Source organism: Fomitiporia mediterranea, assembly GCF_000271605.1.
Source record: "Fomitiporia mediterranea MF3/22 unplaced genomic scaffold FOMMEscaffold_2, whole genome shotgun sequence".
NCBI classification, from domain to species: domain Eukaryota; kingdom Fungi; phylum Basidiomycota; class Agaricomycetes; order Hymenochaetales; family Hymenochaetaceae; genus Fomitiporia; species Fomitiporia mediterranea.
The window spans coordinates 3,654,989-3,677,300 of NW_006760387.1; the positions used below are offsets into that span (position 1 = coordinate 3,654,989).

Genomic DNA, 22,312 nt, shown 5'->3' on the forward strand with positions numbered 1-22,312 from the left:
CCGCTTTACGTTGAAGGACAGTGTAGTCAGCTGGGTGGCATCGACACAGGATCTGAGACTCAGCACAGGCATCGCAACGACAGATGGAGAGGAAAGCACAGAGCCAGAGTGTGCTAGAGGACACTTGTGAGTGAGTCGACTGAACTGGAGAGTGGAGAGAACAAAAGCGACGACATAGTGGCAGGGCAGAGAGATACAGGAGATGGGGGGTCAGAGGCAAGGAGTGAAATGCAACGTGCGTCATAAATGTTTTAAGTACAAAATTTCATGTGATACTCGAGCATTACATAAGTTGAGTCATATTTACTGATAGTTCCTTTATGAAAAATAATCATTATAATGATAATTAAGATATTTATTAAGCTTGTAATCTTACAAAAAGAACTCCTACTTATTATAAACATTTATAAAACTTTCATACAGATTATAAGTATAGAAAATGTCTTATTATTATATTATATAATAGATATAAGTCTTTCTCTTCAAATATAATACTATTATAATACTTTTACTCTTTATATATAAGTATTAAAAGGTATGTACTCTTCATATAAGACCATTAAAATATATTTACCATATTATATTAATGAATAATACTGATAGAGCCTTTATAAGAACATATAAGACTGATTTTTACCTTATAATAGAGTTAAATACAGATAATTACTATATATTCTATATATTAAACATATTGCACTTTATAATAACTATAAGATCATATATAGATTTTGACTTTTTCCTGACATTATTGTCAGATGCATGTTTGCATTCCCTTTTGCCTTCCAGCCACAGCATGAAGCTGTGTCCCTTCAGTCACATACATACACTGGTGGACAGATACCTCTGAACAAATTGGCCAAGTGGGGCTTTCTGATATCCATTAGCATGGAAAGGCAAGCCAGGCAACACAGCAAGTCATCAATACCTATAATACTGCCATAGAAATCTAGGCCCCTCCTCAAGTCCCACTTTTACTACACTCAAGCCTACACTCATTTACAAATACAACAGAATTGATATATGCAGCTATGAACAATGTTTCAAATTAATCTAACACTGCATCCACCTGAACATTTTTTTCTAAATCAACATCATTGAGTATTTGGGGTTAATTTCAGGATTACTGTACTGTTTCTCTTCTGGTGATTCAGGGAATGCTTCATCCTGACATTCGAGCCCGCCATTCAGAGCATATTCCGTTCTGCTGATCATGCACCTTCTTGGTTTCGTGCTCTCTGGAAGTGGGAGCCTCATTCAAACCTTTTCCATTGTTATTTTGGAAATCTGGTTGCGATTCAACCTTGTTCTTTCAATATCTTTGACAAGTTCAACAAACATGGAAGTTTGCCCTTGACACAAACTTGGATGTATGTTGAAAGAGATACTGGCCGAACGACTCATGTCATCCATTGATATACGGGATAGTCCAGAGGTCCGGTTCTGCCTGTTGAGTTTGTTCTTCTCGCACAAGTTGTTACAGGTGCTTTGTCTTCATACAGTAGCCATACACCCATTCTTGCTTATAGACACGTTGCAGTTTCTGAAATGATTTCCTCCGGTATTAATAGTATTAAACTATTAATGGTAGTTTGCCGTGCCTCGGTTCAACAGAAACTATGTGATTGATATTACTTCAACTCGACGAAGTTCTTGAGAGCTCGAGAGTGTTGCGCCCGGCGTGTATCCTTGCGGTCGGAACTCCGCAACATACGAAGATGGAAGTCGGAGCGTGAGGATGCTGAACTTGGCGGCTCAATAAGTTCTGATATCCTTTCGAAGCCAAAGTGTTGCCTTATTTTAATCTTTGGTTAATCATTCCATTCGACCATTGGCACCTCCAGATCGGTGTATACAGGGTCGCTTCGCAGATGTACTCTTCGTTGTAATCTCAACAGTCTAAACATCTTATCAGCATATGAGAAGATAATGATCAAAGCTTCGTACACGCTCCGCACGAATTATACATAACGTCTGTCAGATGACTTACAAGTAGTGGAGAACTGAAGTCCAAGCAAGACGCATCTCCCAACTCAAGCACCTACATGCCCATAAAGTCGCAGCACGAAATATACTGCAAATTCGTCGGACACACACAATTTGCTCCTCGTAGCCGGAGCTTGCCGTGTTCGACCGGAGAAAAGAAAATCAAAATCAATAAAGCTACCAAGAAGATGCATCTTAGTTTCTCAGGACACCTAGGCCAAGGATATTAGAAAAACGGGTGGCACGAAAGAAATTACATTGAAGGAAGGAATAATGAAGTGTCTATCATACATGTACGCTGATCTCTCACTATACTGTGCATAGTCATGACCCGAACTTTACACCCGAACACTTTCTGGTGGCCCTAGGTAACTTGGACGGACTCCACCCGTATCTAGAGAATACCAGTTATTGCAACCCGGGTTGTAGTTGTTTCAGACTCCACGCACCAATTACTATCTTCTGAACGATTACCGCTGGCTCAACCATCCAGAGCTTGGATAATATTTCAGCTTAAATAATTAGTCCAGTGCTATTCCAATGCTCACCTTTAGAGTATGTGCACCAGGCGGTGCAGTCCAATTCGTGAGGACACTCACTGCAGCATTTGCCACGAAGCCATCATTACCATCCCATTGCGCCGGCAGCTGGCCCGGAGGCGCGGGAGGTATGAAAGCCACAGTCTGAGGCGACTGATTATCCATCTGGACAGCAATCTTGATAGGCCTGTCCGGTCCCATAAAATTAAGCGTCGGGGACACGAGTACATTAGCGGAAACGGTCCCGTTTCCACCGATAGTGTTAAAGTTATAGAAGTCGTACTCGCTATAATGAAATACAACTAACTTTAGCTAAAATCAGCGGGATATTATTATCTTTACTCACATGCTTGGTCCGGAGCCAGCCGTAAAGTTGTTGAAGTTGTTCCCGGACCGCGGCCATGGCGTTACACCGGACAACGTCTTCCCATAATCTGGAATTTCGGTCCAGGTGATACCTGCCACACTGGTGTTCCGCGAAGCATGGGCGGCTTCGATGGAAATTCCTCCATCACCTTCTACGAACCCTGTTCAAAATAATCAGCACGAGACACCAAACGCCTTAATATGAATATACCATGGAAGCTACTAGGTGCTACAGTATGATTTGCGACAAAGAATACCGGAACACTCAGAGGCATCTGCCCGTTTGCAGTCGCGACAAAGTTAATAGTTGCCATTTGGGATCCTTGGACTTTACTCCAATCGACGGTTGCTTCAACACGTAATTCGGGATTAGAAGGTGACACAGAGCCCTTATTCGGTGTCAAAGTAAGCCATGACTCATTCGACGTGGAGGTGAACGTAAACGGTGTTGGACCACCAGCGCCAACATCAATGAAGCGTGATTGGAAAGGAACATATGCATCCAGAGTCATGGTATAGGGTGGGCAGCCGTACCCTAGTGCACATTGATTCGGATTATCTCCTGGCCTGGAGGAACAAAATAAGAATCAATCGGGCAAGAGTCATCTATGTTCATACCATGTTCCCATTGTGCCTTCCGGAGAAATGCGCATCACACCCGCCAGGCTTGCCTTTTTCGGTTGGACACGAGAAACGGGCGGCATGCTGTAATTGATAGTCAGGGTCACCAGTTAGTTGTAGGATGAAAGGTCGCATACGTGTTGGACATTGGCTGCTGCCAATAGAAATATTGGACGTGAGTTTGGTCCATCATACTAGCAAAGGGAATGAACGACTTATGCGCGAGAAGAAAAACGTCAACAGTAAACGTACTGGTCCCACTTGCCACCCAGAAGTTGGTGGTATTCCGTTTCGATATCATAATCTTGCATGAATAAGTCCTCGACTTCGTCCGCGAGATTGTTCGTGCTTAGACGTCCCTGAGTTGAATGAAGGTTGTTCATTCCTTGAGCAATCCACATTTTTCCCAATGTAGAGCTCGCTAAGATGGGATGCTGGACCGTCTCGAAGAAAGCAGGTTGAAAGTCAGACGACAGACTATTGTAAATCTTCGTCGAGGCATTAAGGAGCGCGTCCCACGCGGTAACGACATTCTCCGCCCTAAACGAAATGAGTGGCACGGATGACATATAACGACATGTACATACTCTCTGTAATCGGTCAGACTGAACGTTGTTCCATTCAACAATTCAGGCTTCCGCCGATTGTTCCATCTCGTGAGATTCGTCATGATCGTCACAATTTCGTTCGCAACGGAAGGTGATACGTCGAATTCGCGCTGCGCCCATGAAGAAACAAATGTGTTAAGGTTATTCGGAGACCAACGTGAAGAGTTCCAGCCATAAGACAACAAGAATTCGGTATTAAGCTCGTACGGCTTTAAGTCTCCAACGTTGACAACCCAGAGACGTGTCGCGTGCCGTTCGACCGCTTGGGATAATTGGTCAAAGGTCTATGGATTAACACTATGCGTGAGCTTGCGACTACCAATTAGAGGCATCATTCCGACCTTGGCCATCTGTGTACTCTGGATACGTTGTGTGAGTACTGGCTTTCAATACGAAATAATTTGTACAAGTGCGTACCGTTATCCACTTATAGTCTCTTGGATCGCCAACCTATTGTTACATCAGAAAGAACACAGACGAGTCTGCAGGTTATACTCACGTAGTCGTACTAGAAAAGGCGATGAATGAGGAAGATACCATAGTTTGAAATGCAATTCACCTACATGATAATATACACCTGCTCCCCCTGTTCTATTGAACTCGTCTGGAACAGGGAGGCGGACCATGTTGCCCCAGCTTTCGCAGAAATTCAAAACTGACTCATGACAACATAGCGAATGGACTTACTTATCATCACTCCAGAGCAAGGTTATATCATCTGGTACACGCATGCCATCATCATAATAACCAAGAACCTCTTTGTCTAGAGAATATGACTTAGGCAAAGTACAGCAGATCTGAATATTAACCTACATAATGCCCACGCCTGTGGTATGTCAGTCACGTCTGTTGTATTGTAGACACTCATTAAAATCTGTCGTTGATCAGACATTATCTTCTCTAGTAATTGGATGTCCGTCCCCTCGGACGCAGGCACTGACGCGTATTTAGACAACAACACATTATTATTGAAAGTAAAGCGACTTACGATCACCGTCACCTCGCATGCCCACCGTAAATATGTTTTCATACGGCTTAGCACGTTCCGTTCCATTCACCCAGAAGTTATAGATAAACTGTGCGTTGGTCGAGTAATCCCACGGTCCAACTCCGAAGAGGGACCATTCAACTGGAATAGACCGCATCATTGGCTCTTCATGGCTGCAAGAATAGATTCAATACATTGATCCAACAATATATTTAATCTATACCTTGTGCCCATGACGATCCCGAACCAATCCGCGAGCGGCTGATTCTGTGTGTCGTCCACGCCAAAAGCGCTAATTTAATATTATATTAATCAGATCGCAGTTACGGCATCACTATTTATTGTCTCTCGTACCTACTCCACTGGGCTGGAAAAACATCGGCGTAAGTGAAAATGGTTTGTAGGAGAATTGGTTCGTAACTTACCGGGCCACATGAAGTTCCCTCTCAGTCGCAAGATGAGCTCAAATCTGGCAATAAAGGTTTAGTCCTTGGTACGATAATTGCGATTAATATTATTGTACGTACACCTTTGCATAAAAGAAGTGATTAAAGGGTGAGCCGGTCAAAGCAGCACCCGTGCCGTTTGTAAATTTCTCCATTGCCCAATTTTGCAGAGCTGGTTGTTCGTCATTGAAGAAAATGCCACGGTACTTCACAGTCGGCGATCCATGTGAGCAACCAGAAGCCGAAAAGAAAATCTGTGCGTTCTTCGTAGTCGGCACGTCAGCCCACCTTAAAGAGAACGTTAATACAAAAGCAAGTCGCTGAAAGACCAAGACACGCACCAATACCATGGAGAAACACCAATTTGCTCTGATAAATCGTACATGGCGTAGATAGTTCCTCGTTTATCCGCGCCAACGATTACATATGCCTGAGATACACCCGGAAGAGGATTCTTAACTAGTTTTGTCATAAAAGACTCCCATTGGCCAGAAACAGAGGAAACATCGAGCTGTGTGTGGTTCACGACGGCGTCGATGAGAGACGATTTTCCAAGGGTACCGATGATTATGGGTGTTGCAGACGTCTTCACAGAGGCCGTAACATTTGATGCTTTCGGCGTCTTCCCGGTAACCTTCTGAATATCAGACGCGAAATCTGCAGCTGCACGTTGGACGCCAGGCCATTCATCTTCAGAAAGGTATAGTGGTGCAGCAGAGTCACCATTAATGATAGAAAGGTCGGAGCCTGAGGACTTGAACGACACGCAAGTATCCTGCCCAATGGCATAGACGGCGGTGAGGCAAAGAAAACCGACAAGGAAGGCTCTGAGGTGACCAGAACTCGGTAAAAGCATCATGGAGGACCTAGGGGGCGGTGGATTTACCGGAGCCGCAGACTTTATGTAGAGCGACAAGATTTTCGGCAATTGATGATTTCATTCCTAAGAATGGGTTATTCATAGTACCAAGCGCTGAATGTCCTTTCAAGACGTCGATAGACGAGGCAACTTTGGCGACCGAAACTCGTGACCACACTTTTCGCTGCACTGCGAGCCGACAGGCCCGCTCTCACCCGGCTATAGAAAGCGTCTAGCAAATCCACGATGCGCTCGTCACGACGAAAATAGAGAGAAGCAAGATCGCTAACTGGAGCAGTTGAGCCTAAGAGCCGCAGAAGCAACTGAAAACAGTGCATCAAGTCCACAGGAGGTCATTTGATCAAGTACGTCAGGGCCTTCGGATAATTATTCAGCTCAGTAAAACGTCCTTGACTTTGGCGGGTGGAAGAATTAGTCGCATTGCATGGCGCAGGGTAGGCGCAAGACAGTGCAAGTGGTTCGCGTAAAATATGCCAGCTTACATCGTTATTCTGTCTTCCCGAAGGGCAAGGAGTTCTCAGGGCCTAGAGTATCAAACCTGAAGAGGAATCACTGTCCCACGCTTTCATGTGCAAACTCAGAACAATCACCAAATAGTTTCTACAAGTTGAGAATTCTACAGCTAGAAAACAAGACCTATACATGCAATATAAATGCGTTAAGGGTATCCTTTGCATTAGTTTATTACACCCTCTTCTATTGCTTTCTCGGCTGCTCCGTTGATAATACCATTCATCGCTCGACGCCGATCAACCTCCGCATACTCCTCTTCGTCCTTTGAAGGACCAATCCATTTCCAAGCACTATCCCTGATGAACACCTCATATGACCAAAGTTTCGGTTCGAGCAAAGTGACTGGGGCGATCCAAATGTAAACATTTGTCTCAATCGTATCTCCTAACTCGGAAGGTGAGGAGAGATGGTTTGTCTTGCTTGATACGACGGACGGCGAGGGATTGTTGAGAGGCTCGAGTGCGCCAAGTTTGTATACTTTGACTTTCTCCCTGACGTATTCCTGTGAAAAGTGGATTGGATTAGTTGGTGAGTTTCTAATGACAGTGCAAATAAATCTAAATACATCTCCTTCGAAGACATCGAGAAGATCGATGTCCCGTTTACTGAGTCCTTCGACGAGGTTTCCTCTGACAGACCGCTCGTCTATGGATAGATGATGATTGAAAAGTTGTCGCGATGTCTCATATGGTACTACTCCTGGATAATCGCGACCCTTTTTAAGTTTGGATGCATTGTTAGAAATTCTATTTTGAATAGTGTTGGCGAATACATCGCTACCTTAACGCGATGCCGGGTATGATCCTGAAAACAACGGGCATTAAAAGCCGTGTATTGCATAAGTAAGAAGAAATACCCACTAAAAGAAGTGCAGGACAGATTTGAAGGTGGGTACCATCATTACCAATAACGCGTTTGAGCACCTTGGGATGCAGCAATACCCCGTAAAAGAAAGCGCTGATACTGTCCGACATTGTGTACGCTTGGATCTATTGTATATTAGAGCGATGAATGAGATCAAGGACCGCCTTTCTTCTCAAGACTCGTCGTGTTCTCACTCAGAAGCACCTTACATGATTTAGCAGAAGATGACGCGAGCGGGAGTCGAACCTTGGTCCAACTTGACTCCAAGTGTGGGGAAATTTCAAATGGAGATTTCGAATTATCAATCACATGCTCGTTTACGCGACGCGTTTTGACCTGAGCGGTTCGGTGACTCGGTGACCGAGCAATTACTTCCTGACCATGACAAGCTACAAGCTCCCTGCAGACAGGCCCATCCTGACCGTCTCAAGAGATGGTGAGTACTCTTACATAACCAGATGTCTGTTTAGATATAACTGCAATTTACACCCTTAATCTGTGTGCAGCTCAAAATTCATGCATATGGATCATTGAAATGCACAATGGAGAGGATAATCGTCTCACGCATGACCTGATTAATGGAGCTCTGAAGCCTGCTCTTGACATGGTCGAGCGCGAGTGGCGGGATGTGTGGCGTGCTGCCCAAGCCACCAACAAGCCGGGTTCGACTGGATCTGCTACGCAAGGCTCCGCTGACGGTAGAGGTGCACTTATAATAATCGGGAAACGGGATCAAAACAAATTTTTCAGTAATGGTAAGTTCGAAACGGAAAGACTGCAGCAACACACTGCCCTAATTTCCTCACTTCGTTTTAGGACTTGACTTTGCGAATGCTACCAAGGATCCCAATTTCTTTCCAGGTGACTTATCACTTGACTAGACGCGCGCGTATTTCATCTAACTAACTTATTTGTCATTTTAGATACTTACAATACCCTAGTGTCTCGACTTCTTGCTTTCCCTAGTACGGTGGTTTTGTGACCCGTCCGACCGTTTATTACTAACCTAGACTTAAGTCCCGATTATTGCGGCTATCAACGGGCATTGTTTCGCTGCGGGACTTGTCCTTGCGCTTGCATGTGATTATAGGGTCATGACAGATGGAAAAGAGAGGCGTGCATGGTGTTGCATGAACGAAGTACGACTCGAACATAATCGGTCCTGCCTTAATTACGATTAATTAATTAATGATCATATAGGTACATTTTGGAGCCCCATGGCCTCTCTCTCTGGCAACAGTTGCCCGTGCGAAAGTGTCTAATGCTCGCACTCTTCGCAAGTTAGCCCTCGAAGGACATCGTTTTACTCCTCAAGAAGCCCTTAAGGAGGGCATAATTGACGTTGTGGCGGACGGTAGCTCAACAGAAGCTGTTCTCGCTGCTGCCAAGGCTCTTGCTCTGGAAAGGGCTGAGAATGCGAAGACAGGAGTGTGGGGTCTAATAAAGGTACGTTAATCTGAATATTTTTGTCCATTGGCCATGTTCTTCGGACTGACATAACTTCTGCATGTAGAAGGAAATCTATAGGCAAACACTTAAGGAAGTCTCAAAAGACTACAGACAGATTCAAGCCGTCCATGCAGACTTGGCTGCCCGAGCACGACTCTGACTGATTTCCCGACATTGTTCCGTTTTATAATCAAAGCCTGTTTTCTTGGATAGTGTTTCTACGTGTTCATGTTTTCAGAATGAATAATTCCGACATCCGTAAGAGGGGGTACTCCTTTTTGGTGAACTTCTTAATATTGAGAATTCCAATACCAAGAATAGTTAACTGTACTGAGAATTAACGGTAGCTGTCGGTCTCTGTCACTACGATCTGCATCCGTAGTTCTTCAAGTCGTCATTCTGTACGGAGTTAATGAATGCTCGTCACGTGCATCATAAATCTCGGCACCGCGACTGACCTGGCCAGCTGTTCACTTTTCTGGCGCTCTATCAACATCTCATTATCATACTTACTTTGTCCACCCTGAAACGACATTTGATTGCAATTTCGTACCTTCGCCATGCCAGAAGCGTCGTCATCATCATTCTCCTCAAGTGACGAAGAGAAGCACGTCGATAAGGTCCAAGCACGACCACGTCTGGGTAGGATGCATTCAGGACCAGCGAAATTGATAGGAGAACCATTGAAGAACACTATTTTGAAATCTCATGGTCGTCCACCATGGTAAGCATACTACGGCTCCTATAATGAAACACCGTTTAATTACGAGGAATTAGGTATGACGAGAACGGGAAACACATCTCAGACGCCTTCGTAATCGGTATTGCAGGCACGTCGTACATGCTATCATCCTTCTTATCCAGTAAAATATAACTTAATACCTAGGCGGGTCTGCAAGTGGCAAGGTTCGACAAGAGCCTCAATAACTGCACCGTTTTATCTAAAATGCCACTCTGTAGACGCATGTGGCCCGGCAAATACTTCGGTCGCTAGGGTGCATACCGTCCGTCGTTATTATGTCCCAGGTCTGTACCTTTCATTAATCAGCGTTTCGGACTTCAATGTAACGGAGTTATTTTCTAGGATAGTTTCTATAAGGAGCTTACATCGGAGCAGCTCGAGTTGGCATTTGCCAATCAGTACGACTTTGATCACCCGGACGCAATTGATATGACCGAATTTGCTTCCGTTAGTTGACATACAGGCCATGCCATGTTCACTGATTTATTGTTCGGAATTTAGTGCCTGTCGGACTTGAAGAAAGGTAGACAGACGAATATGCCTGTATATTCATTTGCAAAACATCAACGATTAAAGGAAAGGACGTACCTTTACGGAGCGTCCATAATTATTAGTACGTATTTCTTCTGTTCTTTCAACATAAACTAATGATTGTTGATATTGGTAGCTGAAGGGATCATGACACTTCATGATCCTGTCCTTCGCTCCCTATACGATTTGAAGGTGCGTCTAGTCCAAAGCATTAGAGAAGAAGTATCTCACATTATTCTAAGATTTTCGTGAAATGTGATTCGGATCTCATGCTTGCAAGACGCATAAAGAGAGATATAAATGAGCGCGGTAGAAACATTGAAGGCATATTGAGCCAGTATGTAACAGCTGGGTGAGACACTAAATAACAGCGTTGATTTGCCACACAGGTATCTACGATTCGTAAAACCCGCATATGATGACTTCGTTTTCCCGACGTCTCGCTATGCAGACATCGTACGTACTTTATTGGATATTCACGATCAAAAATATTTACGCTAGTATACCCTAGATTGTCCCTGGACTTGACAACTCCGTAGCAATCGACCTAATCACTACCCATATCCGTCGACAACTCGATGATCGGTCACGAGGCTTTCGCGAGAGTATTGCAAGGCCTCGACCAGGCCAGAATGGACGGCCTCGATCCGTATCTTCCTCCTCGACGGAATCTATAGCTTCACTCGAATCGCTCAACGTGCATGTCATAGAGCAAACTCCGCAGATAAAGGTGATTTCATCATTGAATGCTATATAGTATCGTTCTGATATTTTGCAGGGAATTTACACGATTTTACGAGATAAAGATACATCACGCGAAGATTTTATCTTCTTTACGGATCGTCTATCGATGTTCCTTGCCGAGCAAGCTATTTCGTTCTTGCCATTTCGCGCAAAGACGGTAATAACACCCACTGGAGTGCAATCACATGGGAAAGAGCTCGATGCAACAGTGAGTGCTCAGTTGTAAATCATTACATCTCGTAACCATAAATCATTTGATATAGAGTCTTTGTGGTGTATCAATCCTCCGCTCGTAAGTCGCACCTAATCTTCTTATTCATACTGGCCACTAATTTTGATGACAATATATAGCGGAGGCCCCCTCGAAAAGGGTCTCCGCCGAGTCATAAACGGCATCCGCATAGGCTCCTTACTCGTCCAATCCGACCAAAATACCGGCGAACCCCTCCTCTTACACGTCATGCTCCCCGCCTGCATCCGCGATCGCGCCCTCGCACGAGACTCCTACGTCCTCCTTCTCGATGCGCAAATCGGTACGGGTGCAGCTGGGTTCATGGCTATCCGTACTCTCCTCGATCATGGTGTCCAACCCGACCATATTGTCTTTGTTACGTTCCTTATTGCGAGAAATGGAGGTGTTGCTGCGCTGCATCGGGCGTTCCCTGAGGTGCGGATCATCTGTGGTGCTGTGGATGATGTGTTAAGTGAGCGCTGGGTCGAGGCGAGCCAGGTTCATGAAGGCGAAGGTGATGGTTCTGGAGAGTCGGATGAACGTAGAATATGGGCTATTGAACCTGGGATGGGTCAGATCGGGGATAGGTACTACCTGTAACCCATGCCCATGTCACTCTTTCCACAGGAGACTCGGCTTGCAGACTTCCTTTCTTTTCATTTTGGTTGTCAGTTGGACTCTTACTATGCATCTTCACTTCACGATATCACACGACCCTTTCCCACATCACACTAATCACCGAATATTCCAGTTGTAACGACGCAGCAAAGCAGCTCGCGTCAATATATAATGGACTTGTATAAGACAGAGGAGGATGTGAGCAACGAAAAAGAAAAGAAAAATGACGTTTGAGCTATAGCACAAATGGGCATCATGTTTCAGACGTCCGAATTGATAACCAACAAAGAAAAAAAGTGAAAAAAAGGTTTACAAAAAAGGTGAAAAACGGAACAGAAGAAAGTGAAGAGCGAGAGAGAAGCAATCACGGGTGCATAGAGAGATAGAGTGAAAGAAAAGAGTTGAATAGCAGCTAGCTTGACTTCTTGACTTCTTTCGCCTTCCTTTTATCGGCGGATTGTTCAAATTAGTCTACACAGAAACGAAGAGAGAAGCGCGGATCAGAAAGGAAACGGAATTGGACGTAGAGCGACCGGGATGACAGTGACGGACGCATTGTAGTGCGGAAGGGGATCGATGGATGATGCATAGGGGGTAGGGCACAAAAAACCAAAAAGGAAGCAAGGGGAATATAGAAGTAGGATGCGCAACCATGTGCGCCGTGTACGACACATACGTTGCCTAGACAGCGCAAACCCGGCTCAATGCGAGGTGGGACGAAATGGGCCAGCAACGGAGGACGGGAATAGTGTCGTGAGAAGCCCGAGTAAAAGCGCATGAAGGTCTCGACCACAGGCGAGCCTTCGGTAGCAGAATGTCGGACAGAAGGGAGTCCAAAAAACCAAGATAACCGAGCGAAGGAGATCGGGCATCGCTAAAACGCACAGCGGGGCCGAAGAAGCGCGCGTGGGGAAGCTCTCGACTAATGTCAGAAAAGGCGAAACATTCCAAGAAGGACCGATGAGCCAAGATGCGAGTACTATACCACGCCAAACGAAAGTACGAAAGATCGAACAGCGCAATGGTTCGAATTAAAGCAAACAAGGAGCGGGTGGGAACAGCCATAGCCATTGGAAAAGGAGTGAACAAGTTTTTAAAAGAGTGACGGGGGTCAGGGAGGACCGTAGGTTTGGTATGTACTTGTGACGTTTAGAGGCGTAGACACGGCATGCGGCATAAGAGGTTAGCCGGTGGACATAACTGAGACATCGCTCGAAAACTTAGAACGGCAAAAAGGAATGCGTAATGAGGAAATAGCATGATGACGATGGGTGGAAATGGAAGTAGCAAATACAGCAAGAGGCGAAAGGACAGGACGAGATGGTCCAAAGCCGCATCGCAAAGCAAGGTTAAAGAAAAGGCAAAGCGGGCGAGGGCAAAGTCTATGGCAAGAGGGTCCTGGCCTGAGCTGGTTCATGCTTCAAGCACCATTTCCTCGCAGGCATCGCCTTGCGGGGTCGTTCCGTTCAAGCGCGCCCACTCTATTGCAAATACGCTTGCCTTGAGGAACTTCTTATTCGCATATTTCCTGCTAACATATTGCCGGTCGAAGCTCTTTTCAAGAAGCTTTTCGACGACAAAGTTATGCCCCGGGAGGAGATGTTCTTCTGTGAACCCAGAGTAGAAAACGAATGCATCATTCTGCGGAAAAAGAAAGGAGTTGTTAGTCACGTGGCATGAACACGTCGCGACGCGTCGCGAAAAAGGTACCGCAGCAGTCAGTGGCTGTGCGGATCGACATCACTCACCCAGTCACCTCCAAGCATCCGACGTGCTGTGTACATTCCAACAGCAGCTATTAAGCTTGGCTTCACGCGAAGAAAGCGGTAGTCCAGTAACGTGACTTCGACGATGTATTTGCAAAGCGTGCGAGTCTGGATATCGTAATCATCTGCCTTGCTTATTCGACGAACCCAGCTATATGGCGAACAATAGCTGGAAACTTTGAAATCAAGAGTCTGCATGACGATGCGCTCTCCCTTGAGAATTTCTTCTTTGGAGTAGCCACCCTCCGTCATGAATACAAACTCGTCTACCGATGGTGCGAGAATCTCTTCGTATTTGGCTGCAATGAACATCGCGGTTACACCGACAAGCTGAAGCTTGACGACAGACACAATACGTTTGCTGAGGAAGCGATCTACTAGGTTGATCGCTATCCAAAGCGTTTCGGGTAAGAGATGATAGCGGAGGTGAACCTGCAAAAGCCAGTCAACAAGGGTCTGGCGCATATCCCACGTGATCTCGCTTTGGCCATGGATATACTCAGGATTTGGCATCATCTCGACCTACATACAAGTCAGGAAAAAACAATCAACGCCTCGAATGGGAAAGAAACGAACTTCGAGCTGTGACATATATTCAAAAATTTCATCAGCGTATTCGCTGACCATAGTAGTGTCAAACATGTCCACGTCATCGTGAAAAGTCGTTTGAATGTGTTCAATCTCCTTTCTATATTTCTCTTCGGCGTGAGGAGTGAGAGCAGGCCAGATTTGTTGTACAGGGACATCGTCGTCGTCGGCCTCATCAAGTTCGTCCTTCAGCTCGATCGGCTCTTCCGCAACCGAAGGTTGCGAGATTTCCTTCGCAACTTCTTCTTCCTCAACTTCCATGCTATCATCCTTTGCGGCTGGTTCCTCCGGTTCGGGAGGAGGAGCAGGCTTGCTGAGTTCAGGAGCTGTTTCGGAATGTCGAATGACATTGGGTCGTTGGGGACGAAGAGGTGCCCTCGACACAGCGTCAGTGGCCGTGGCTGATGTGGCGAGGTTGACAGCTGGTCTTACGGGACCTAATGGAACGCGCTGGGCACCCGTTGCTGCATCTAAAGTCGACGAGCGTCCTCTCTTGAGTCCAACTTCCTCCTTAAGGTCCTTACTTGGTAATTTTGCAGATTGCTGCCGATGGGAGATAAAGTGGATTAGTGAAACGCAAGCACGAGCGCCGACGGCAACGGCGACCAGAAAGCTAAGAGAAACATACAAATTTATTGATAGCATTCGCCGTGACTTCACCAAGTGCTGGGCGTTGCGGACCAGATTTGACGGGCACACGGATGGGCCCTCCTATCGATGATTGTTTGGCGTGTTTATTGGCAACCGCATTTTCGTCGCCGACAGCTTTAGGACGCTGCGGTCCAATCTTCGGGCGAAACTTGATATCACGATACTTTCTGAGCACAGAGCACAACAAAAACGGAAGTGCAACGTACCCTTGTATTGAAAGCCATGAAGAATATACTACCTGAAGGGGAGCAGAAGATGTCTTGAGCAAGGAAACGAGCTATGGAAATATGCAAGAAAGAGAAGGAGGGCCCTCCGATGATATACGAGGAGAAAAAAGGAGGCCGAAGGGGTGCGGCTGGGAGCAGCAACGACGTTGGTGGCTAGGACAAGAAAGTCTCAACGAGATACGTCCAAACTCCAACTCGACGCGACGGGCATCACGTGGGCGCGATTCCGGCACCCTTGCCTAATTTATCACCAGCCCGGCGGTAGCGGCGCTCTTACCCGTCTCATCAACGACCTCGTGTTTGATGGTTTCAGTCTTATTGTACGCGAAATTTGTGGCGTAATATTTCTGTTGTTCTCTCAGGCTCCTATGACCGCCAATCCACGCGTATTGTTTTTCTCGACACCAGTATTTCTTCTTAATGTGCATATTTGCATCAGCATTGACCAACATTCAAGTTCTGGCTAGCAATTTATCACTAGGAGGCCGAAGTAATGACGACTTCATCTGCGTCATTAGATCCTCTGGGAACTCGCACCGGAATACCCGACGTCTAATTTCAGCTCGGAAAGTTGATGACCCGGTCTCGGCCCTTCCCCTGGAACTTCGGCCGTTTCACTTCCAGTCGGGCTACCCCGCATATATACAGCCTCAAGTCACTACTGCTGTGCCTCTTCCTTCGTTAAATACTTCCACCACTATCGTGTTAGAGGCACTCTGCTCTTGCTATTGGCGCTCGAGAGCAACTTGTTGAATCAACTACCTCTTAGCTGCTTCCACGCTGGTGTACACGCATGGCTTCTAAGAACGTTGATCAAGGCCTTTTCGCCTCGGTGTTGTCCGGAAATTCGTGTTCAATTCATTCCAAACGAGATAGATTGACCAAGTAGCAACGTCTTAAGGCAGCGTTCAGCAGGCTTAGTCGCTCCGTTACTTGTCAGTAATCAGCGTACCTGTTCTACAGGCTCCTGTGCAACTGGGAAGGTTCACGCCAGTCAGCCTCTTTTCTTCAGAAATTGGGGCTGGAATTACTCCTATGCAAAGGAAGCGGGATTGACAAAGTTCCGATACAGGCATTGGACGTTCCTTTAAACACCAATTTTGTTTTCCCCTGCATTTCTTTCCACATCAAAAATTTACTTAAAAATTTATGTATCTAATGATTATATGTATAATACTATATGCCTGAATTTTTCCAAGCTATTAAGTGCTATAAAAAAATTAATATGAAGATAAGAAAAAAGTGAGATTTTGTCACAAAAGTTGTTCCTTTGAACACCCCTGTGACACTCCATTACACTAGCATGCATTCAACCTGTCCACCCCTATCTTCTCAACTTGTGCTCCTACATTCACTCTTGGCTCACTCCTCTTGCTCTTGTTTATACAGGCAATCATTCTATAGTCATATCTGCACCTTCAGGCAAAATTCCTACATTATTTGTTGTGTCTTCACAGGTCTAGGTTGCATTCACTACATCCAGACACTGCTTCTTCTTTATTAAGGCCCCTCTCTCATATTATGTTGTCCTGGACTTGTTTTTTTGTTGGTCTAGAAGGTCTAGAGCTCTAATAAGCCCTTGGGAGCCCTTCCTCCCTCCAAGTAGAGTATTTAGCCTGCCATTTGGCAAGCTCTTCATTATAGTGAGTCTTGATTTGTTTTCATTCACTTTCAATCATATTATTAACTTCCTTCTTCCTTTTAGCCTCCTCCTTTCTTGCCTGGACCTCCTTCTCTTCCCTTTCCCTGTATTCCTTCTTCTGCCTGAGCTTTTCCCTGGTCTCATCTGAGGTCATAATCTTTGGCATTCTATCATCAAATATCTGTGAGTTCTCTATTGTTTTTCCTTTCTTCTTCTTGTATAGAGCATTCTAGAGCCTAGCATTAAGAAGGGAGGCCAGAACAAGCTGTACTAACTATAGAATAGTACTGTTAAGAGATGAGGAACAAAAAGAGAGAAAAAATTATTTATTTAGCAAATGTTACAGACTAATACCCTCAACCAATGTGTCATTAGGACTGTAGGTCAGTGTAGATCAATACTAATCATTTTACTCTCTTGTCATACTTTTTGAGCATTTTTAACAAATTACACAATATTAATTTGAGGACTGGTCCATTCAATATGATAAAACATACATATTGTAGCTCTGAAGTAGAGGAATACAATAATATAATTTTTATGTTGAACACTGTAGCATAAGTAGTAGTAAAAAATTTGTCAGTAGTCTCATATTTGGAATTCATTCAATTTCAGCAGTATTGAATTTCTATACACTTTTCTACTGAATCAATTTCCTTCAGAATTCATATATATATAGTACATGTATGTATCTACATTTCTCTATTTTTTTGAGTTTATTGGTTGAGTTATGCATGAATTAGAGGGGGGTGTTCAAAGGAACGTCCCTGTTTAAAGGAACAACCAATGCCTGTATTTCGCAGCTAGAATTCACATCAGCACCTCGTTTGATTTTGCCGTCCAACCGTTGGAGCAGCATTCCATGTCGGAAAGCTCGGCTCAGGCTTTAGGGAATCGTCCATATTACGAATGATACCCTTCGTGATTGGAAGCATTGGTGTGGTCTGATGTCGCCAAAAACTAGAGGTTACAGAAAACGGTCCATGCAGTAAGTCTACCACACTACCTCGAAGCGTCTTGCTGAATTTACGCAACAGCGTAAATTACACTAGTTTTAATGTAATGGTTGACATGCTTTGCAAATTTATAAACGCAATCCGGCGTTCTCTTGTTCCGGTTAACGAAGTGAATGCTTTATGGGATCCAACACTATTGGTGTATCGTAGTTAGCATGAACTCCAATCTTCATGTGGAACCCTAGCATGTTCTAGGTAAGCTCGGTCTATACGAAACGTCCTTTTCCGTAAATGGACTGCTTCAGAATTTATTGACGATATACGAATAATCTGCAAGTATACACGTGCATGCACGTGACGAAATGACATGATCTGCAACGCATATAACTAGCACATCAGGACATCAGGCAGCTTTCGATACGTATAACAATTTCCCCCGTCTTATCGCGGTCTCCTATTCAGAAACACATCAATGGTCTCATCTAACTTCTCCACCCTAGCCGAACTCTGCAGGCAAGTTCAGTGTTCGAAATGTGGCAAGACAACTTGGGCAGTAAGCTATTAGCCATTGGAATCTCGTATTCTCCTTTTACGTGCTCATATTCTGCGTCTTCTTCCCAGGGTTGTGGTATGCACAAAGAGGCCGTAATGGCTGAGGTATCTGAGAATACCAAATGCATATGTCCGCGTGAGTAGCTTTCACGTGCATCTCTAGTTCTCACTCCTGTTCAAAGCTTTTCACGTCCTTTCGTGCTGGTTATAAACAGGAGACGAAGGTGGAATCTGTGTTATTGCTTAACGCACGACATTTACATGTCCCTCGTATACCTGTGAAAATTAAGAAGTCGACGAATGACTATTAAATAGCCAGTACTCTTTATGCAGTGTATTTTGTTGCTATTCAGTGAGAAAGACGTACAGTGGTTCTGGATGTTGAATGCGAAGAGAAGCTCTGCAAGCAAATGACCGATAATGGGTCTGACCTATGTGTATTATGAATAGTCTAGGCTCTGGATACCATTTTCATTCTGGCTAAATATACCCAAGAGCCCTCTTCGTTAGTTCTGTCAAAGCCTCCACGTCAGAACGTCAGCGGTCCATGTCACAGATAGCGTCCAAATCGGTATCTTTCATTTGAGGAAGGGTGGTCCCAGAAACTTGTCTGTGAAGAAAGGCGTATGCCAGCAGTTGAGCACACGTATGATGTAATGCTATCAGTGTTCGCGCGCATATAAGCAGCGGCTGAAGATGCTGCAAGCTCCTTCACCCCCAATCTCAAGCTCTCCGAACCTCAATACACACCCCTACTCATTCAGTTGCATCAATGGCCTCAGCTATCTTCGCAATACCGACCGATGCCTGCAAACAGACGCAGTGCTCAAAGTGTGGAAAGACAACCTGGGCAGTAAGTGATAAGCCTCGCCCTCCTTCTAACAGTGTTATCCGCTCTATATTCCAATTGCTGATGCAGTCCAATCTCGAAGGGCTGTGGAAACCACATTGATACTGTGATGGCTGAAGTACCAGAGAACGACAAGTGCGGATGCCCACGTGAATAAATGTACCGTTTGTATGCCTACCATTTGAAGAGGTATTCTTCCATGTTAACCGTCCGTATTAACAGACAGCGAATGGAGAACTTCTGCAGTATTTCTTGATGTACGACAGACCAGTGGCAAGGTTGAAATAGACTTGTCAGAGAAAATTTGATATTTGCTTGCTGTGTATTTTGCGCAGAAGACACCCATTCTTACGACTTATGCGTCACATTTGAATCAGCACTGCGATGAAGCCGTGCCAGAATCGCTGAAGCCACATGAAGACGTCTAGATACGTCAGACTAGCATCATGTACGGAGCATCCCGAATGGCACGACAATTGGAAGTCCCAAAGGAAGAAATGCGGATATAATTTGATACTGCATCGGATTCATGTGGAAGTGGATCGGCTGTATGCCTTCTTTAAGTCCTCCAAAGCAACCTATTTGGTCATCAGTATCATCAGCACGACCTCTTTCGTAATATCAATAATTGCCAACGAAGAAAGCCTCCTCACCATATAGCTATCCTCCATATTCTTGAGCTCTGCATCACGCACCCTCACTCGCGATATGCGCTCAAGTCGACCCTCACCAGCATCCCTCAGCATATCTTTGAAGAACTTCGCTTCCTGATCTTCAACGAGTGTCCACGCGTCGCCTGCTCGGCCGGCACGTGCTGTACGTCCTGCTCTGTGCACGTACTTCCGAATGTCAACTGGTGCGTCATATGATACGACGTGTGCGACGTGTGAGATGTCGAGACCACGAGCGACAAGGTCGGAGCAGACAAGACTAAGATTAACAATGAGTTTCCTGTTTCCAACTTCTGGAGTTGAGATAAAAGGACTCACATGTCTATTTCTTGCTTCTTAAATTTCTCTAGAACATTCTTCCTTTCTCCTGAGGGAAGATCACTTGAATACGCTTGCGCTACGATACGCTTTGGAGGATTCACTGTGTCCGACAATGCGAGATATGCAACCTCGAAGTACTCCAAAAGCTTGACAAGACGAGCCGTAGACTCTGCGCTTTTTGTGAACACAAGTGCGTTAGAAATACCACGGTTGTGCAGAAGATGGAAGAGTATAAGTGGCTTTCGTGCCGTGGGTGTCGTGATGTAATGTTCCTTCAGGCTCGGTGGCATTGCGAAGTTCTCCATCCCAAGAGCAGCTGGACCGGAAGTGTCTCTATCAATGCTTGTAGTAGCTTGGACGACGAAGTATTTCGGATCGCGTAAGCCTAATGCTGCGATTCGCGCCGGGTCACGAGTGAGCGTCGCGCTGAATAGTAGCTTTTGGCATGAACTGTGCTTCGGGTCATCCAAGTCCGTCGGGATGTGAGGCAGGAAAGCTGGTGCTATGGAGTCATGTCCAAAGCCAAGTATCGACGATGCTCCTGGCTTGTTCAAAGACAGAGAGGAAACTCCGTCACTTATTGACTGTGTCGGTGGACGAAGTGCACTGAGTACTTGTGCGAGCCAGTCTTGGAAGCTCTGTGCGAGAAGACGATCGGCCTCATCAATGACAAGGAACCGAAGGTGTTGTAGCGTGAAGCCGGGCGTTCCGTTGAGGTGGTCCATAAGCCGGCCGGGTGTACAAATCAGAATGTCCACCTTGCTGGCTCCGCCTTGAGACCTGAAAAATGAATCAGTCTTTGAAACTCCCCCCGCGGATAAATGCGCACCCCTTGTCTTGGTCAGGAACCAGTTGACCTTGCTCGTGGGCAAATGAGTGCTGTCCCGTTGCTACGCCTATCTGCCGGAAAGTTACATCAAGCAGAATACAAGGCAGTATTGTATGCTACCTTCAAGCCCCTGCCCTTACCGACAGCCTCGAAAACTTCTTGCACCTGCAGCACTAGATCACGTGTTGGTAAAACGACTAGAGCACGCAGTTTAGTTGCTATTCGCGCTGACAGGATCTGCAGGACTGTCAAGTTGGGCTAAGAACCTATATACAGGGCGTCATTCGTACCTCAACGATAGGGATCACATATGCCAACGTCTTGCCACTGCCGGTAGGTGCCGAAGCACAGACATCCTGCGGAGGATCATATGGCAAGTATAATGCCCGTGAACAACGTTTAGAAGGGAGCAGGAAAGGTAATAATGCGGTCTGAACTGTGCCCAATGAGCACAAGAACCGGCGGGGATATTATACACTTACCTGCAAAGAACTCGTTAATTCCGAGATCGAGTAGCCTCTTCCGCATTTTGTCGCCAATGACAGGTAGATCGCCTGCACTGGAATTACGTCCCGCATTAATTGCATCGAGGGGCAGAGTTTTCGCAGGGTCGACTATTTCTGCGCTAAGAAGCGCCTTGTCGAGACCTTGAAGGGCGAGAGTTGCTTTTGAGGGCGCATCAGGTGCGACAGGCAGGGGGAAAGATGGGAATGCAGCTGTAGCGGCAGGAGAGTCCTCTCGCACTTCTGTAGTTTGTTCGGGTTCCACTTCCGATTCCGAACTTGAAGAGGAAGACTGTTCTTCTGAATCCAAGTCCGACTCGTTTTCAATGTTCAGGTCGACTTTTCGTCGCTTGCGAGGTGGTCCCGTTGACCTTGTCTCCTCGTGGACGGGTTTGAGAACTTTTGCTTCATTTTCGGAATCAGAGGAAGTTTCTGCATGGTCTGCAGTCACAAGAGGGTCGCAGCCAACGCCAGCGACCTGTTTAGTTTGAGTTGCCTCCGCTTTTCTATGCTTTCGGCGTTCCTTCTTCCTTTTGAGATACCGAGTCTTGGCCTTCGTCTTCGTCTTGTTCCCGTCGACGGAGGGCGGGACTGCGACCGCGATGGCCATAAGAACAAATGACCTAGTTTGG

General features: G+C 45.6%; 8 protein-coding genes across 8 annotated transcripts; 3 read left to right on the top strand and 5 right to left on the bottom strand.

Annotated features, from left to right (window-relative positions):
- Positions 1-2,321: 2,321 nt before the first annotated feature.
- FOMMEDRAFT_131740 (uncharacterized protein) lies at positions 2,322-6,407 on the bottom strand (the record flags this gene model as incomplete). The annotated part of the gene is made up of 19 exons (XM_007263173.1): positions 2,322-2,377; positions 2,433-2,478; positions 2,532-2,808; positions 2,869-3,049; positions 3,100-3,455; positions 3,507-3,593; positions 3,647-3,703; positions 3,762-4,049; positions 4,097-4,401; positions 4,459-4,476; positions 4,535-4,567; positions 4,681-4,753; positions 4,805-4,880; positions 4,931-5,053; positions 5,106-5,278; positions 5,329-5,397; positions 5,527-5,574; positions 5,633-5,839; positions 5,893-6,407. 19 exons carry the CDS (start codon positions 6,405-6,407, stop codon positions 2,322-2,324), a joined length of 2,988 nt encoding a protein of 995 aa, XP_007263235.1.
- Positions 6,408-7,055: 648 nt separating this feature from the next.
- On the bottom strand, positions 7,056-8,046 carry FOMMEDRAFT_144792 (uncharacterized protein). The gene is made up of 4 exons (XM_007263174.1): positions 7,805-8,046; positions 7,725-7,748; positions 7,510-7,659; positions 7,056-7,446 (listed from the first exon to the last, which is right to left on the bottom strand). The coding sequence occupies exons 1-4, from the start codon at positions 7,916-7,918 to the stop codon at positions 7,108-7,110; spliced, it is 627 nt and encodes a 208-aa protein (XP_007263236.1). The 5' UTR covers positions 7,919-8,046; the 3' UTR covers positions 7,056-7,107.
- Positions 8,047-8,189: 143 nt separating this feature from the next.
- On the top strand, positions 8,190-9,523 carry FOMMEDRAFT_144793 (ClpP/crotonase; the record flags this gene model as incomplete). Its single annotated transcript, XM_007263175.1, has 7 exons — positions 8,190-8,244; positions 8,315-8,563; positions 8,625-8,669; positions 8,732-8,773; positions 8,826-8,947; positions 9,009-9,254; positions 9,322-9,523. The coding sequence occupies 7 exons, from the start codon at positions 8,190-8,192 to the stop codon at positions 9,415-9,417; spliced, it is 855 nt and encodes a 284-aa protein (XP_007263237.1). The 3' UTR covers positions 9,418-9,523.
- A 381-nt stretch (positions 9,524-9,904) lies between these two features.
- On the top strand, positions 9,905-12,106 carry FOMMEDRAFT_77309 (armadillo/beta-catenin/plakoglobin; the record flags this gene model as incomplete). The annotated part of the gene is made up of 13 exons (XM_007263176.1): positions 9,905-9,981; positions 10,035-10,094; positions 10,157-10,163; positions 10,218-10,283; positions 10,342-10,446; positions 10,501-10,612; positions 10,667-10,722; positions 10,773-10,867; positions 10,920-10,986; positions 11,042-11,260; positions 11,309-11,482; positions 11,538-11,566; positions 11,626-12,106. 13 exons carry the CDS (start codon positions 9,905-9,907, stop codon positions 12,104-12,106), a joined length of 1,548 nt encoding a protein of 515 aa, XP_007263238.1.
- A 643-nt stretch (positions 12,107-12,749) lies between these two features.
- On the bottom strand, positions 12,750-13,391 carry FOMMEDRAFT_17431 (uncharacterized protein). The gene has a single exon (XM_007263177.1). The coding sequence runs from the start codon at positions 13,193-13,195 to the stop codon at positions 12,806-12,808; it is 390 nt and encodes a 129-aa protein (XP_007263239.1). The 5' UTR covers positions 13,196-13,391; the 3' UTR covers positions 12,750-12,805.
- Positions 13,392-13,537: 146 nt separating this feature from the next.
- Positions 13,538-14,739, bottom strand: FOMMEDRAFT_75761 (uncharacterized protein; the record flags this gene model as incomplete). The annotated part of the gene is made up of 3 exons (XM_007263178.1): positions 13,538-13,765; positions 13,873-14,412; positions 14,467-14,739. The coding sequence occupies 3 exons, from the start codon at positions 14,737-14,739 to the stop codon at positions 13,538-13,540; spliced, it is 1,041 nt and encodes a 346-aa protein (XP_007263240.1).
- Positions 14,740-15,408: 669 nt separating this feature from the next.
- On the top strand, positions 15,409-15,912 carry FOMMEDRAFT_152315 (uncharacterized protein; the record flags this gene model as incomplete). The annotated part of the gene is made up of 3 exons (XM_007263179.1): positions 15,409-15,501; positions 15,611-15,763; positions 15,838-15,912. The coding sequence occupies 3 exons, from the start codon at positions 15,409-15,411 to the stop codon at positions 15,910-15,912; spliced, it is 321 nt and encodes a 106-aa protein (XP_007263241.1).
- A 3,765-nt stretch (positions 15,913-19,677) lies between these two features.
- FOMMEDRAFT_118047 (DEAD-domain-containing protein) lies at positions 19,678-22,248 on the bottom strand. Its single transcript, XM_007263180.1, has 7 exons — positions 21,660-22,248; positions 21,468-21,613; positions 21,298-21,414; positions 21,178-21,248; positions 20,346-21,128; positions 20,010-20,286; positions 19,678-19,934 (listed from the first exon to the last, which is right to left on the bottom strand). Exons 1-7 carry the CDS (start codon positions 21,703-21,705, stop codon positions 19,884-19,886), a joined length of 1,491 nt encoding a protein of 496 aa, XP_007263242.1. The 5' UTR covers positions 21,706-22,248; the 3' UTR covers positions 19,678-19,883.
- Between the last annotated feature and the right edge of the window lie 64 nt (positions 22,249-22,312).

Coding starts and splice junctions, on each gene's coding strand:
- FOMMEDRAFT_144792 (XM_007263174.1), bottom strand. CDS start 7,918: ATGTCGGACAGTATCAGCGCTTTCTTTTACGGGGTATTGCTGCATCCC. Junction 7,660..7,724: donor ATACCCGGCATCGCGTTAAG/GTAGCGATGTAT, acceptor AAACTTAAAAAG/GGTCGCGATTATCCAGGAGT. Junction 7,447..7,509: donor TCGATGTCTTCGAAGGAGAT/GTATTTAGATTT, acceptor CACTTTTCACAG/GAATACGTCAGGGAGAAAGT.
- FOMMEDRAFT_17431 (XM_007263177.1), bottom strand. CDS start 13,195: ATGGCTATGGCTGTTCCCACCCGCTCCTTGTTTGCTTTAATTCGAACC.
- FOMMEDRAFT_118047 (XM_007263180.1), bottom strand. CDS start 21,705: ATGCGGAAGAGGCTACTCGATCTCGGAATTAACGAGTTCTTTGCAG. Junction 21,249..21,297: donor GTAAGGGCAGGGGCTTGAAG/GTAGCATACAAT, acceptor ACTTTCCGGCAG/ATAGGCGTAGCAACGGGACA. Junction 19,935..20,009: donor ATATGGAGGATAGCTATATG/GTGAGGAGGCTT, acceptor ATGACCAAATAG/GTTGCTTTGGAGGACTTAAA.